This window comes from Nipponia nippon, unplaced genomic scaffold (genome assembly GCF_047370975.1).
Source record: "Nipponia nippon isolate SJK-2023a ecotype South Korea unplaced genomic scaffold, ASM4737097v1 scaffold_30, whole genome shotgun sequence".
Taxonomy (NCBI): domain Eukaryota; kingdom Metazoa; phylum Chordata; class Aves; order Pelecaniformes; family Threskiornithidae; genus Nipponia; species Nipponia nippon.
In genome coordinates, this window is record NW_028262348.1 from 1,033,967 (window position 1) to 1,051,352 (window position 17,386).

At 38.5% G+C, this 17,386-nt stretch overlaps 1 protein-coding gene across 10 annotated transcripts in view; it reads right to left on the reverse strand.

Annotated features, from left to right (window-relative positions):
* The window catches only part of SPECC1L (sperm antigen with calponin homology and coiled-coil domains 1 like), a 75,990-nt gene that overhangs the window by 28,455 nt on the left and 30,149 nt on the right, over positions 1–17,386 (reverse strand). For 6 of the 10 annotated variants that reach the window (XR_015707226.1, XR_015707225.1, XM_087768774.1 and 3 more), the window contains exons 6-12: positions 15,346–15,419; positions 14,643–14,818; positions 12,685–12,848; positions 10,928–11,019; positions 5,219–5,309; positions 3,229–3,312; positions 1,218–1,374 (exon numbers count right to left, since the gene is read on the reverse strand). Coding sequence is in view for 7 of the 10 variants with exons in the window: in XM_087768774.1 (XP_087624900.1) it covers positions 1,218–1,374; positions 3,229–3,312; positions 5,219–5,309; positions 10,928–11,019; positions 12,685–12,848; positions 14,643–14,818; positions 15,346–15,419 (838 nt within the window). In the remaining 3 variants the exon portion in view is untranslated. Of the gene's footprint in view, positions 1–1,217; positions 1,375–3,228; positions 3,313–4,463; positions 4,531–4,915; positions 4,954–5,218; positions 5,310–8,663; positions 8,822–10,530; positions 10,621–10,927; positions 11,020–12,684; positions 12,849–14,476; positions 14,611–14,642; positions 14,819–15,345; positions 15,420–17,386 lie in introns of those variants that run through there. The other 4 variants (XR_015707228.1, XM_087768778.1, XM_087768780.1 and 1 more) reach the window with 4 other exon arrangements.

The window sequence follows — 17,386 nt, forward strand, 5'->3', positions numbered from 1 at the left end:
GGATTCCACTGCTAAGTCTCCTTGTAGTGCTTAGCGTTGCAGGCAGTGGTCGGGTGGCACAGTAATGATAGCAAAATTATAACTCTACAATTTTAGCATGAAATGCCACGCTATTTGCTACAATCTGCAGGCTGCCATCAATGCAATTTTATACATTACCAGTTCAAAGTTCATATCCAGGTGTTTTAGTCTTTTTTAATTTCTGTATGTGCTCAGTCTAAATTTAGGTACTAACACACACAATATTAACTGCTGCTAGTAAAGCACCCACAGATCCAAACTCAATTTAATTTCTGCACAGTGAAAGGAGAGCAGCACTGAGGCAAGCCTCAGCTCATTTCAGGGAAAATAATTTTCAATAGCACCCGCAGCTGTAAATCACGTCACAACTTCAGAATGTCATTATTACATGTTGCAAACGTCTCAGAACATTACGGGTTTAATATTTCTGCTGTACAAAAGCTTTGTCAGGAAGCTCTGTGTTAAATGGGCTTGAGAATGTCATTTAACCTTCGTCTGCCCGTTTCCCGACCTATGAAGCAGGGCTAAGTACGTACTTCACTTGCCTAACATGAGGCTTAAATACTTCGAAGTCCTTTGACTGATAACACTACAGATAGGAAAAGTTTTAAATTTATCACAGGCTTATCTTTTTATCTTACTAACGAAAGGGGGTTGCCTGGCCATTTGTTACTTAGACTTGCATTATGATTTCATCTGTGGGACAAATAACCCAAGCCCACTCACTCATGGCTATTTAGAAGACTTGGCAGTGTCTGGAACTAGGACCTGGTCAGGCTGCTTTTTGTCTTTGGCTGTGATTACAAAAGTTAAGGTTTACCATGCAGACTCCCTGGGTCCAAGCCACTCTGAAAGATTTGTTCAAGATGCTGTAAGCTCATTTCTCGAATTTGGCTTCATGGCATTTTGAACTGATATGATGCTATTAGTGACATGAATTAGCTTGGTTTTCTAGTGGAGCATGAAGTTTTGGTATTAACCTCGTAAGCTCCAAAAAGCCTAACTCCGGGTCTAACTTTTAAAACATATACTGAGCTGCAGAAAACACTTTCTGAAGCTCTCAAAGATTACTGAAGATGGTTATTGTAGGGGTGGCAGCAGAGTCTGCAGCCTTAGTGCCAATGCGATACACGAGGTAGATGCAGGCATAGCTATGAAGTTAACACACTTCAGTGCACCACAGAAAGGCGTTTTACCTTATTCGACTTCTGGTTGTAGGGGTGACTGACGCCGTAGGAGAAGATGAGAGAGAGAGCTGTGGTGAGGTGGTACCCATTGCCATGAGAGATGCTGGAGATGCTCCATCAGGTGCACTGATATCCCGTTTGATTTCTTCACTACTTCTTCGAGAGACTGAGTGGGAAAATGCCCATATAGTTATCATTTGCAAACATAAAACCTTTCAAACTCATTCTTGTTCTCTGGCAAGCATTAGTTCAGAAACCACACATGGAAACCCACATACAATACTCGGCTTCAACATTTTTCTTGATACTTTCCACTTAGGAAATATCAAGGATTTAGACTGCACTACCAACATTTGTGATCAAGCCTGTATCTTGAAGCAAAGAAAACGCGATGAATGTATCTTAATGGAACATCGCTACTTCCATCTGAAGGATTTTATGAATGGGAAGGAATTTTAACACCAAACCATTTAATTTTTCTCTGGTCCATGTAGTTACATTGCTAAGCTTCAAGTAGTTAAGAAAAAAGAAAATCCAAACCAAAGCAGTTTAAAGATGACAGCTGCTTTATTTCCACTTAATTTTAATCAAGAATTGGCATGTATGTGATGCTCTGGACACTAATTAAGTATCATCGGCAAGCAAATCAAAGATTGACCTGAGCCCATTCAGCCACGTGCCACAGAGCCGGTTCATTTTATCAAAGGACAAAGAATTTTTCTTTTGAATGAAAGCACAAGCATTCTACTCTGTAAAACCAAATTTGGAACGGTTGTGTTTTCTCTACATGGAAGAGTTTCCAGTTAAAAGTATGAGGCTTGCCTTTTACACCTGAATAGTCACCATTGATTATGTTTATGCAAATCAAAGATATAACTCTCCACATATATCAGAGACATTTTCTAATGACTTGGGGCAAGTACATTAATTTATAAATACTAGACATGAGAAGTTCATTTTGGGGTGGATTTTTTTTTTTTTTTACAAGTAATCAAAATGATCTGAAACACATTTTCTTCTTGAAACCACTTACTCAAATGTAGGTGTTTTTAAAAAATATTTCTCTCAAATTAGTTCTGCCTAGCTTACAGAAAGTACCATTTGCACAGTATCACACTATTTGTACAATAAATCTGAAAGATTAGTTTTTAGAAGCCTCTGCTGATACTCAGCTTGACAGTAAACTAACACTCTACATAAACTTCTATTTAGCAACTCTATTTTTTAAAAATCCAAAGTTAACATCAGATGTGCAGCAACCACTATGAGTAATGCTGAAAAATATCTGTAGGTTATGCCAGTCACAAAATGGACTATTTTAAAATGATTCACTGCAAACATTCTTTTGTCCTACAGAATGGGTAGAAGTTCTGCTAGGTAATATGCGAAAACATTTCTATGCATTAGATAATGTATCCTGATGCATTTGTTACCTAAAAAGAACAATCCTCCTATTTTAAACCACTGGAAATAATTCTTTCCACAAATAAAAATGGGATTGCTTAATTAGAGAAGCGTAATACGCTTCTCTGCCTCATTCACTTAAAAAAAAAAAAATAATCTTACATCCAAGCAGTAAAATGTAACAGCCAGGAACAGTTTCTTTCCTCACATATACTTTGCACAGCAAAATTATTTATAATACAAGGGAAGATGACACAGAAATCAGCTGTTACACGCATGATTCATACTCATCCATCTGGCATGTTGGTGCAAGTCATACATGCAACAATGAGGAGAGGAGCAATTAAAAAAAAAAATCTCTTCAGTTCCACTTGATGCAATAAAATGGCATATTATTTTAGCATGGGACTTTAGTTTCTGTCCCCAAATATTTCAACAGAATACTTGAACACTGAAAAATAACCTATTCCCAATACCCAAATAGAGTTTTTTTTTGACAAGAGCTTCACGGTCTGAAGACCAAAGTTTTCTCTTGAACAAGTAAAGTGTATCTGTAAGTACAGTGTTGAAACGAGAGTTCCTGATTTTACTGATCATCTAAAAAACGTGCTATTACCAGAAATAGACTTGGCACTTTCCATAGCAGGTACTCTTGGCAAAGACGCTGGCCTGCTGGTAGATGATGTTCTCAACAAATGTTCTGGACAAAGAAAAAGGAGAACATCATTAACAAAGATTCCAGTTAAATGTAAGACATCTAAGTATGAGCCATGAATATTGTCTACCAGTGCCAGAGTTTGGCCGTTTTAGTGAGAGCAACTGATTTTATCTGTATGAAAGAGAAGGCCTACATTTGCTCATTACCAATGAAGATCACTATGAATACGTCGTGACCTTCTTAATCCTTTTTCCCTAAGGCCTCTTACTAATCCACTAGCCCTGGTCTATAAAAAAATGAATTGTTAAACCAAAAGGCTGAGCAAGAAATCCCCATTTAGCACATGGCCAGAAATATTCAATATGCCATTCGCAATGTGGATTGGTAAAGCAGATTGCTTTGTCCCTCATGGGATTTCCCCCCCCCCCCCCCCTTCGGTTTGTTGGCTTGGGTTCTTTTGGGTTTTTTTTAAATAAAAAGATGCTTTTTTTTTTTTCCTCCCCCACGCAGTGGAGTCAAAAAGGTGCCTTTACGTATTGTAGGGAAAGATTAGTTCTGCCTACTGGCAATGAGTAAAATAAAACTACAACAAAATTCATTTTCTGTAGCATCAAATCAAAACTATTTCCTATTATTGAAGAAATATTCCTTCAAATAAAACCTTTAGACTGTAAACAAAAGGTTTATATACTCCTATGTAGAAACACTTAGAAGGCAGTAATTTGAATACAAAAAACCATGAAAACGAAGAACGAGGATTAAAAAACCATGAGACCCCATTCATTAGTTGAAAACGTGACATAAGAAACATACATTGCTACAGAGACATTTTGAAAATATATAGAGTTGTAAACAGGAATTCTGTCTGGCACATTCGCTCTTTGAATGCGGTCCTGCTCCTGCAGTAACTGACTGTAATGAAAACACAAGAACTATATAAAGCATACCCCTCGTTTTGTGTTTAAGCTTATGTCTACCCATGAACTCTGTAACAATTACAGAATCCTAAACTATCTTCTTGGAAAGGCATTTCAATATTCCTAAAAATATCAAAGTTTCTAAAATTAAAACTCCAGCTGCATTGTACAAATAACCTCAATATGCATTCAACAAAAGCAAGAAGGAAATCTGGCACATACACACTATTATGAAGTGCTACAAAAAAACCCTCAACCCTTTAGAAAGCATCAGACCTCAGGAATACCAAACTGAGAGGAAATATTCAGCCTGGAGTCATATGGGGATTATCTTGAGAAACATCTACAACAAAAAAAAAAAAACCCTGGAGCAGGCATAAATCAGCGAGCTACACCCAACACATGATAGCCATTCATTCTCACAGGAAGAGCACATTGTGAGCAGTGTTTTGAGAGACAAAACAAAGTTCACAGAACAGGGACATATTGGGAAACAGATAAATCAACACTCAATTCCATTCAATTTTTTCATCTGGCTCCTGAAGATTCAATACTTAATAAGTTTATATTGTGTTATTCACATGCAATGCAATGCCAACCATCATCCTTGTTTCATTTTGGGGAAAAAAAAAACCCAACCACACAATACATAACGTAACCCCAGAGGTGTGTATTTTTAATACCTGGAAGACAGTTGCAAGACATGACCCTGAAATCATCTTGTCTTGATTTTGCCAGTGATCTCAGGTTATGCACACATTAAAAACTGTCAGAATAATGCCAAGGTATCAGGATGCAATCATGGTTTTGCAGAAAACTCAAAAAAGTATCTTTATGATATGCCACCATGTGTGATGAAACACAAGTAATAAAAACTTGAACTTGAAATGTTCTATGATTCCATGAAAATGTTATGGTAATAAAAAGTATATAATATGATAATACTTTGGATACTAAATGATATAAAACACACACAAAATAGCATTAATAGCATTGCTAAAAACAAAGTTAAAATGAATTTGAATCAATACCTTGAACAGGGATTTCAGCATAGCTTGGTCTTTTGTCTGTCAGCGTAGCAAGGGGTTTTGAAGCTGAGATTGGTCCGCTTATAGAATGCCTCTGAAATGGAAAAATACTTGTGTCAAACACAATCTGAAGATAAGAAGCAAATATGGAATTGCAGAATCAGATTAGAAACTCAGCTATGACACTATTACTGATGTAAAAGAACTAACAAAAATAAAAGAACCTTTAAAAATACTTAGTGAAAAAGGGCGTGTCCTCTTTACCTGTTGCTTTCGCCACTCTGCCCGTACATACACACAATGCATTGATACTGTACCATTTACCTCGCGAAACTCAAACCTGGTCCTCAAGCCAACGTTGCAAATGAAGGCCGTGAATTATCTCGCAGTTTTTGTATTAATTTTCACCTTCATTTATATTTTGTTTGTACAAACCTGTTTGATTAAACTTGATGTGTTTGTTTAATCTAATATAACCTCCTATATGTGGCCAAGATTTTAGTGCTTGACTTGTGTTATTAACATATGCCTTGGCAGCTTCGTGGCTTCTCCTGGAAGATGAGGATAATGGTGCACTGCGTGTAGTGACACGAACTACCCTTTGCTAAGAAAAACCCTACTGAAAATACTATTTTTTATTCAGAATGTCAACAGCTTTTGTTACCACCTATTTAACCGAGATGCTCTGCGGACAACTGGAGAGAGACATTTTGTTAAGTATTTGTTAAATATGTAACGAAATACGAATATAATTATTTTTTCTTTCTAAGGTCACCTTAATTTCTATTCTGCTCTAAACTGGCTACAAAATGAATTTTTTCAAGTTTTATGTAAAATATTTAGCAATGCATGGCTTCTAGCAGCTTGAAGTGTAAGTACCTGATCACAGATGCGTTAAGTCTTGCACACGACAATTAACCGCTGGGGAGGACCGAAATCAGCATTTTAGTAACACACAAATGAACTGTACAATGCAATAATTACCCTCACACTTACTGAAACTCATATTCAGTTGCTGAAGACTCAGGAAAGACCATCCACAATTATTCTTTTTTAAATTAATCATTTCAAAGAGTCTATTGCATATCATAGTACATTCTTTGTTCACCCTGTCCTTTCTATTAGATTCCTATATTTAATCACAATCAGTCCAGTAATGTGTTTATCCTGAAAACTCTTTCAGCTCTCCATCTGGCCTAAGATTAGATGAGCAGGTTAAATGAGCCTTATCTTCGTAAGATAATAAAGGTCAGATGTTTCTCATGCCAAATCATGCAAGCAAGACAGACAAATCCAAAATTGTCATTAAAGAAAGCTAACAGAATATACTTTGCAGCATCCTGTAGCAGAGGCAGGATTACAGGGCTACTTATTCATCGTTGAGAGTCAAACTAGAGTTATGCTTTTGTGATAGAAATCAAATGCCGACCATCTAAGAATCTAACTCCAAAATACAGCATGAAGAACTTCATCACTTTACGTATCCAAAGTCTTGCATATACGCTACAAATATTATTTGTTAAAGGAATAATACAAATATTATTCCTTTAAACGTGCAGATGAAAGGGACCACAATTGTGAGCCAGGCACAGAAGTGCCTATAACAGCTTCCCATAAGAGCTGGTATTTCAAACTTGCATTCACTTTAAAGTTCACTTCACCCACTTAGGAATTTTTTTTTTTTAAATAAAGGACAAGGACGCTATCAAAGTGAGAGCCTACCCCCCAAAAAGAAAACCACTATAACAGAGTTAGATAACAAGGTTAAAAGAGAAACATTTCATACTGTCATTTGGTCTGGCTTTGGGACTGTGGTTACAAAGACGGCGTAGTACGGAACTCCAGCCAGGAAAAAAAGGCATGTTCAGAGCAGGCAGGGTGCCGGATAACCATATACCTTTGTCACCCTCTCAGCTTCCAGATAGCACTTAAAAACAAACATCCTTTGCGGATATTGTCAGAAAGCGGACATATTACTCAACTGATAACTTGCTGCGTACTGGTCTTGTCTCCTTGCTATAAAACGAACTGTTTGTCTGTTTGCTCCTGCTGACGCTGCAGACAGGGCTTGCCTTCACTGTTCCTAGTTCCGTATTACCTGTCTTGCTATTGCAACTACCAGGAGTAACGTAGTGACTAATACACAGCAAATTACAGAAAAATGAACCAACTAATGTTTATCTAGTTCCACTTGGCAACATCTATGTAGTAGTAGTAGTGCACAAGTCTCTCGGAGAATAATTTTTCCTGAGACATTTTACGAGTGTTAGAAACTTTTCTGCGTGACTGAGCTTTTGTTGAATTTGCAGATCAGCCATTCCTCATTCCACTTACAAAACAAAACACATCTGATGTGCACACACATACGGATCCTACCAATCACTTTATAAATGCCTTTTTCAACTTGAAATACATTCTAAAACTCACTTAACCGCTAATCACCATTTGTCCCTTACACTAGTGTTCCAGCTCCTCAGCACTAAATGAAAGGATCGGAAGTTCGGAGGAATCGCATGCTTTTGAGGCTATTCATGGAGGCTACTAATGGCCCAGAAACTACTAACGATGCTTTGCAACCTGTCATCCTCCTCTTATTCAACCGACATTGAGGTCTAGCAGAAGAAAACGCTAGAAGCTTTAAGGACTACTTTTGATGGGGCGTATAAAGAAAATTGTTCACAGAGTTAAATAACGTGTTTTTATGTAGCAGTCTCAGTATAACATAATTACCGTAACATAAAGTTACAGATGCTAAGATCAACAGTTACTTTCTCATAGCCGTTCCTAATTTGAAGATAAAGTTTCTGGTAGCTACCTATGACTCTTTTCAGATGTTTTTTTTGTTTTGGTTTTTTTTTTTGGTAAGATGAGTAACAACTCCAGAAGAGGAACCAGCACACAGGTGGGATTAAAAAAGTGAAAGAGGACAAACACCAGACACTTCAAATTTGAGGCAGAACTATGGCGGGATGAACTAATCCCTTAAACTCCTAGTATTTTGCTCCTGGCTCTTCATCCTTGCATCTGTTGTTGGCTATGGAAGGAAACGTGACCTTCAGCCACCAGCAGGCACCTGTTCCTGAGCACCCTGAGCTTTGGTAGGTGCTTCAACAAAGCGCTTCACGCCAATGCACCTCCACATGGCAACGGCAAAACACACACAGTTCTTCACATATTAAGCAGCTAAGATATGGAAGCCTTTGATACTGAATTGCTTGGAGCCTGAAAGCTCAGATGCCCGAAGCGAAGCCGGACATTCAGTGGTGACCAGTGAATCTGAAACCACGTCTACGTCGGAGATTCCTCCAGCGAGGAAACAGAAAGAGAGAGCACTGGGGAAAGGCGCAGATAGGCTTCCTTGCCCCTCTCAGAGGCACACCAGCCCAGCCGAGCTTGGGGCCAGCCCAGCAGGGCGGCTGTCACATTCTGACGAGCATTCTCTTCATACCTCTCTTCCCAAATTGCTTTGCAGTCTTGTTCAGCGCTATGGTAAATAACAGCTACGTTCCACCGCAGGCCTGGACCCGGAGCCAGGAAGGGGCTGGTTTCTTTGTTTGTTTGTTTCCAAAATGTGTCCAAGAATGTATCTCCTTATAGATACACATGCTATTATAAAGAAAAACAAACAAAGCAAACAAAAACTCCCCGAGACTGAGGAAATTCGTGACACAAGTGATATGCGTAATTCAGAGAGGGCATATATATGTATATGTTGATGCATCTGTACTTGGAGAATCTTTTTGCAATCCACTTTATCATAATGCCAAAATCGGGCCAGTTTCTCAGTAGGTGCCCAGGTAAATGCTTCCCCTGTGACAGCACTTAAAAGCAACTGAGATTAATGATCATAAGCACTGCAACACCCATGGAGACATCAGCCCCGCCACCCTTACGCAAGGTCTTAAACCACGGAGGACTTCTGTAAGGTGGGAGCCGGTAGGTCAACTCGCATAGTGACTACCGATTAAAATCTTGCTTTTCAATTGCAAGCAAGCAAAAACCACAGACAAGAAATATAAAAAAATTGCACAGAACACAACAGTAGAAAACAAGGTAGTAATACGAAAATAAAGAAAAGGAAAAGATGATGAAAATTGGTTTCGAACCGGAATCCTTTTGCGCTAGAGCAGAAAATATTCTTTAAATACAATTTACATAATTGAGGTCACAAAACCCAGTTGCCTTCTGGATAATGACAAATACTTTCAAGAAAACCACCTATCTTCAAAAAGACAATAGAAGCTCTTTTCATTTATGTGCCCTCCCCTTTGTTTTGCAGGCAATGCTTCCCACTAATGAGTATCCAGCTGGTAATGACTTGGTTCCACACCTGAAGTTGAATTCAAAATTCAAGTAATTCTGGCAGATCGAGAACATCAAACAAGAGCTGTAAACCTCAGCAGGTTTGCAGTATTCTACGAGATTACTTTGGTTCATGGTTAATTTACAGGTAAATAAAGTGAAATAAGCCTTAGGTTTCATCAAAAAGTCTTCTGTCTGCCAAAGCTCTGGTCTAGCCTTTCAGAACGTGAGATTAAGTCTGCCTCTTCCCACAAGAGCACAGAAATAAACAGAAATATAAAGACAGATCAACAGGAACAAAGCACCTGTCAGAGAACTTGTCACAGATAGCTGCTTTAGAAAACTGCCGTCAAGAGGGACTGAGCCACGGGAAGCAGCAGAAGCTCTCACAAAAAACATTTAATTCTCTTTGCTTTGAGGCTATCTAGTTGTTTCATGAAATTCACTCTCAAATGAATAAAAGCCGCACTAGTCTGAGCGTGGGAGAACAGTCAGTCTGTTCCAGGTATTGTTCAATATGGATATAGATTCTTCAGTTCACACAGAAGGGATTTACTACCAAAACATTATGCTGACTAATAGCAAAAAATCAAGTTTCGGTACTTCTCGTTAGTAATATCTTGAAGGCAACAGGAGAATTACTGACATTAAAGGAATAAAACGTATAGTACATTCTTTGATTTTTCTTTGTGAATCTGGTCCCGTCTGCTTTGTCCTTAAACTTGTTGGCTTTTGCCAAAATCTCACTTCACACAGCTAGTGAGATAATAAAACCAGCGGTGATCTTTAAAGCTGAGCATCAGAGTACTGACGATGCAATCGCGGCGTACCTCGGCTCCCGCAGCAGCTGGACAAACGGACAAGGCTTCAGAGGGGACGGGACAAAAGACACAGTACAATCACCAACCGGCCAAACTCTCAGTACAAAATGAACAAAGATAATCAATTTACAATGATTTTGCTCCTCTTTGGTCAGGTCTGTCGAAAGCCCATGCAACACGGGATACACTTACACTGATGGCTGCTGACCGATTCTGCACAGATCTCGGTCCGTTGCCCGAAGGGGATTACTGCTGTTTCCGTGCCAGGCCCAGGACTAAGAACTGACAAACAGCAACTCTAAAACTTAGGAATGCAGATAAAGTTTTCCTCCCATGCTCCTCAGTAGCACAGGAATAGTAAGGGTTGGGAATATTTAACAAGAACTTCCAAATTATGCCAAATCTTGTAGTTACAACATGGTTCTCAGTGAAAGACTCTTTTGTTAGACTGAACATTTTAGTAATTACTCACTTGAGGCAACATTTTATCATTGCGTCCCCACAAAGTCAGCCAATTTTTGTATATTACCACTTGTAGTTTCACATGCTCTTCTTTACAAAGGGTTAAGTGCAGCCATAAAACACCTACCTGCATAGGGGATACAGCAGCAGCCGGGGGAGTTTTCATGGGACTTGGGCTCAGGGGAGTGCGAGGAATTGTGGCAGCAGCAGGGCTCGGAACTAGCAGAAACACAGAAAGGAAGCCATCGTGGGCATTGCGCTGTTTTGCACTGAAACAGGAGACTGGCTGTTATAGCCAACTCCTGCCTTGTACTTTACATGACTAGTTTTGCCAGATCACATCTTTCAGAATTTCAATTAGTAATGGACTGCAAAACCATTTAAAAGTATGCCTACCCATTTACTCCTCTGTAATTACATTCATTTTCTGTCTTGAATGTATCATCCCTGGTAAAAACATGACTTTACTGGGGGGGGCAAGGCTAAGGTGCAGGATACGATTACCCTGGCAGATGTAAACGATGGCATTACCAGTTCTCTGATCTCAGATAATTAAAGAGATGGTAGCAGGCTCCTGGGTCTGCCAGTAAGACAAGACAGATAACATGTATCACCTCCTTCTCCCTTCTCATTTCCAATCAAAGTCCACAGGGACTACATATTATATGACAGTCCCTGAAATTTTGGGATTAAACAAATAACATGTTTAGAAATGTATGAAAGCAGACAAATACTGAGTTGGTGAATCAGTCGTCTGATTATTTAACAGCATGATTAGACACGAATGCTGAGGAAGGCAGAGAGAAGCTTGAAATAAAAGATTAAAAAGAAGGGAGAGGTGATTTATCATTTTACCAAACTAACTCTGGCAAGAAAGGACCTTTATCCAATAACAGATTAAAAAAACCACCTTCAAAATTAACTCTAGGAAAGTAAAAATTTGTAAATACCCATGAACAAGGAGAACAAGTGTGGAAATAGAACCATTTACAGAATCGCCAAATAACACGGAGATGTTTCTATACCTTAACAAATTCTCAGGTTGTAAGAAATTAGAAAGAATTTGCCATGCACAGTACAGTACTTTAAGTCTCTCTGGTAATACAGTCTACTTCCAGCCAAGCCTTTTCACATCAGAGACTTACAGTGACATTATTGTATAGGAAATTCAAAGCCAAAAGGCCTGGCAAGGGAAATATTTTAATCCATAGAAAGTCTCATATGCAGTCAAAGCCAAAACTCAAGTGTTTTGCATATCAGGATAATTACTTGGATTCCTTATTCTGCTCATCTATAGAGAAGGACAACAGCACCTGTTTCCACAATCAGAGAATTACAGTAAAATCCACTGTCTCAACAGTGAGATCCTTTTCATTTTAGAAAATATTCCCTTTATCTTTCAACAGGTGATACTGGCTGGACTTTATTTTTAACTTTCATCAGCACTTTGACTGTAAGAATGTAAGTTACTAAAAGAAATAAACTCAGTTCTAGATATTACATGGCTTTTAGAATGCTTAAGTTGGCACATTAAATTCACGTCTTAATAGTCAGGCTGAAATCAGCTGTGCTTCCAGCTACAATTATCTGTGTAATATGTGTTTATGTATTCCTAATATACGGGAGCACTGAATCAAAGCATCTAACATACGAGTCATTGGCAATGCAACGGGGAAGAAAAAATAAAGACAAGACAAAAAAAAGGATGCTTGCACTTAACTGCAGTGAATGATCTGTGGTGGCTTGTTTCAGCCATCACCTATAGGTCATGACAGTGCAATAAAACAACTTACCTTTGAATCAGCTAAGCTATTAGAAGCGTCCATGTCAACACATGCAAAATCATAACTTGGTACAGCTACTGCGCTGGCTGAAAAGAATTACCTTGGGAGGCACTGTCAAATGACTTGATGAGCGTTTTTACGGTAGGAGTCGGCTCCGAGGAGGTGGATGATCTGCGACTCAAGCCCATTCCTTGTCTCAGAGCTGCCAAATCTCTCTCTACAGCATTCATGTAATTGTACACTCGGCCACGTTCCTCTTCCTGCCTGAAATCAATATGCAGCCAATTTAAGGCATTTAAAAAAACATTTTAACATGCAAACTCTTAAAAAAATCAATACAAATTTGAAGCCAAATTAAAATCTATGGTCCAAATCAGTCATTACCTTAACCTAGTTTTCTTTCCACTGTAATTTAGAAATAGATTATCAACCTCAATTATCACTGTAAGGTCTTACTATTTGTCAGCAAGAGAGCTTAAGCACCAGGTGAAAATTCTACCAAATCAATACTTGATTTAAGACTTAATTTCTACTCCTCTCTCTCAAACACACACACGTACGCATGGATAGAAAAAAACTGAGCCTTAAATATTTCACTATTTCACATGAAAACAATCAGCTCAGAGGACAGAATTTTTTTTTCCACCTGCATAAACAGCAAACCATTTAAATGAACACTAAGGAGGCAAGAATACATTTCTGGCATACACCTTTAGGCAGCGTACGAATCGGTTTAAAAAAAAATTTAGATTTTTAGTACAGAATATTTATGGTGGTTATTGTAGTCAGTGTCACTCACAAGACAAGAATTGTTTAAAGCAACCTATTTTCTACAGTCTGCAATAATTAAACATTGACTGATTCTTGCTTCAGACACTGTAACAGACTTCTGCCACCCTCCCTCCAATACAGCAGCTATACCACTTCCAAGGAATCGGATTCAGTTGCCTCTTTGTCTGCAGTGAATCAAATGCCAGAAGATGCTTGTGTGTAGATAATAACAAATACCGGCTGGAATCAGCAAGCCAATTCTACCTTCAAAAGTGCAACTGTAACCTCAAAGGTTCACTTGCAAGCCGTAACTGAACAATTACAATTCAGGCTGAAATGTATCAGTAAGAATCGTTCGTATTACTTAGTTGGTGATCTTACTTCAGATAAGATGCCTTACACCCACCACTCATTCATCCAAATAATTTTCCATTTTCCGTGTAATCAGTCTGCTCTTCCTACCATCAGCTCTTCCCCAAGCTCCATAGCCTGCATTATCTCATATCCTACTGGATGCGGGGTTAAGTGTCATGTATCCTATAAAATGCCCATCCATATGGAAAACAATTGTTTAATATATACACATCACAAACATCATTACTGTAATTGTAAGCTATACATGTATTCAATCCCTAGAAACAACGTAGTCAGGATTCAAATGCTGCTGTCCAAGACATTCTATTCTATGGATTTGAGGACTTTATTACTTCTGAAAGACAAATAAATCAGTTTCTAAATAACTGCAGCACCTAACTGAAGCCACAATACATCACGGTTTGAATTGTTTTTCTTAAAAACGTACACACAGCATCTCTAATTATTTCCAGAAACAATTATCCGTGGAAAGAAAACAGTACAGATATATGCAGAATTAGACAAAGGTTTCTTCTCAGGTAAAAATCCAGCTATATTTTTAACCGTACCAAAAGCCTTGGGTACTAATAGGAAGCATTAGCGATGGTACAGAAAAGCCAACACTGCTGTTAAGTTAACTCATGTCCAGCTGTTACACAGGAAGAATCCTCCACTTCAACCTGGATTTGCAAAAGCGCCAAACTGAATATTCTTGGATGGATTAAGTATACAGCATAAAGAAACAAACGTTGTTCTTATAAGCTTACCTGTTTTGACCCCTGAAAGCCTGCGTAAAGCAGCTTGTTGAAATACAGATCCTCGCAGTGAGAGGATTTATGAACTTCCAGAGTCTCAATAATAGTCAAGATACTGGATTTCCAAAACTGTACCCCCCCTACAAAAGAGACAATATCCCTGGTGCCTTTGGCATACTTGCGTGACTTTATTTCCTCCAACTCTTTAGTGAGCTTCTCATTTTTCTCCTGAGCTTCGTGTAACCTACGCTTCAGGTCGCCTATCTCTTCCTGGGCCTCCGACTTGATATCATTTGCTATAACCACTGCAGTCTGCAGGTCAGCTTGGAACTGACGCCATTCTGCTGACTCCTCCTGTAAGTACATAAAACTTTAAATTTAAAGCAGCACCAAGAATTCTGAAGTTAAAAAAAAAGTTATTCTTATTATTCACAGTTTCCCAATGCTGTTACAGGAAACAACGTACAAGAATGATAAAGACTCTCATCTCTGGCATTAGGCACAACCTAACTTACAAGTTAAATTGAAGAAGTTTTGCTGGAAATAACTAGACTTCCAAGGTCATTGATTTCTTCTCTAGAAACAAAGAAAATGTTTAAAGTGGAGAGGGTGTGTGTGTGTGAAATTAAACTATGCGTCAGAAGACACAGGAACATTTTCTCCCCAGCCCAAAGCCATATCTTTGGGACACTGAGAATTTTTCCAAAGTTAATTCTTTAGTCTCTGTAGGTTAGTAAATATATTCCCATATGATGCCTGTCCCTCAGATATAATTATTTTAATGGTATTACATCTCATCATATTACCTTTTCACAATTTCACATGCACGTCTTACAACATTCCAAGTTTACAATTTATTGAGGTTTTAGGTTTTAACCTACCCGGAGTCTCCTGTGAAGATTCTTTATCTCTCTTTCCATGTCATGCTTTTGGTCCTGAAGTTTTTTAACCGTATCTGGAAAGAAAGTCAAATTAGCTGTAAGATCTTAGTCAGGGATCTATTTACTTAGAAAAGAATAAATGAAATAACCTGCAAATGTTTTTAAAAACTTACTCGGAGAACACCGTTTTATTACCAAAGGCAGCTGGAGGAAATTAGCAGGAGCAGAAATAATTTGACAGAAACTGTCATAGATGGCTGGTGAGGGGAACACCGTAAGCAAACTCAATTTGCATACAAATCCCAGTCTCTTCTCTACCCTTCACAATATTAAAATGACAAAGCAATTAGAAAGAGCAAATAAACAAGGTAGGCAATTTAACATGGAAGGATCCTAAAACCGTGGACATCTGCGGGTTTTGCCTCTTCAAACGTACGCTGCATCTACACGAAGCCTTTCGATTCACAATTTACTCCCTGCCACAAAGCAGCTGACATAACACTCACAGCCATGCCTTCAACGGGTTAAAATTTTACTCACATCCTCCAGAATCTTACATTCTTGTCTATCAAGCTACTATTTGAAGTTGAAACAAGCTATATTTACAGCAAAGGGATAAACAGCCTACGAGATCATGTTAGGAAGAGATGGTCCCTTAAATCTGTCAGCAGCTATACAAAAGGGTGCGCAGCTTGATCACCACCAGCTCCTCGTGTGGCGTCTGACAGACTGGCTACTGCAATTATTATTCATTTGTTACTTTATTCAATGCAAGGACAATGTGATTGATTACTCCATTCTTATAACTAAGCAACTAATGAAGAAGAACGCAGCACAGATTTCTAATCGGTGTGTCACTTCACTGATCTTTGGCTTCTAGGATGATTTTATTTCTGTAGCATCGTGTAGCTATTTCCAAACAGTAAAAATGATGGGCCAACTGACTGAATGCATTTTTTTTGTTCAGGTTCATTATTCCAAGATCTGCTGGAAACAAATATTTTCCTGTATATTAGCAATGCTCTTTCCACAAAAAGACTGAAGGTGCCTAATAAATTTAGGCTATTCAAAACACAAAACCTTGGCAAAAATCTATGGAACTGCATAATAAATGTTTGAGTGGCCAGAAGATAGGTATATATGTTCATACAGATGGATACAGTAAAGTTTTGCAGCTCTCATTTTCTAACAGGAAAAACTTTCCAGTGCTTTTATTTGGGTATCAGGTCTCAGGAGAACCAGGAAACCAGGGCTTATTCAAAGTTATTGCTCTGCCAGTACCTACCAGTGTCTTCCCAAGTAAGCCTATACCTTCAGCACTCTGGTCTTTTGTCAAAGGGCTTTTCTTAACAATAAAAATGAGGCTGCGGCAGACTAAATGAAAAAACAGTAAGCATTTCAAAATGTTTAAATCAGATGCAACGAAGACTAAGAACAGATTTAAGCTGATTTATGCTGATGTGTACATTCAGCAGCCTCAACTATGCTCATAAGAACATTTCCATTTTTCAGCCACGGCGCTCCTTTTGGTTTCTTCACCTGAAGAAATTCTTGAGTTTTGCCTCAACAGTCCCAAGTACAGAAGCTTTTAATGCCCCAGCTCATTTCTTTACAAGAATGATATAAACCTCAGTTGGCCTGAAAACACGATAACCCTTCAGGCTTGGAAAAGTTGAAACACTAAAATTAGACAGGCATTTCTGTATTTATCTCCTCCTTACAAGATGGCCCATTTTAAGATGCATCCAACTGATCTTTAAGCTTTGACGATAAGCCTGACAGAGCGTGCCACTCAAATCTCAAGCTACCATGGTATTTAAGCAAAGCCCTCCAATTTTTAGCTCGTCTCTGTACACATAACTTGTTTGAGCTAAAGTCAGCACTGAGATGCCAGCTTTAGGTCAAAGTTATAAAAGTCGCTCCCCCTCCCGACCCTTTTTTCCTTTAAACACAGGCTAAAAAACCCACTGCAAATTAGATAACTTTTGGTGACAGCAAGTCAACACGCCCTAAAGAGCTTCAAGTAGCATTTTGAAACAAA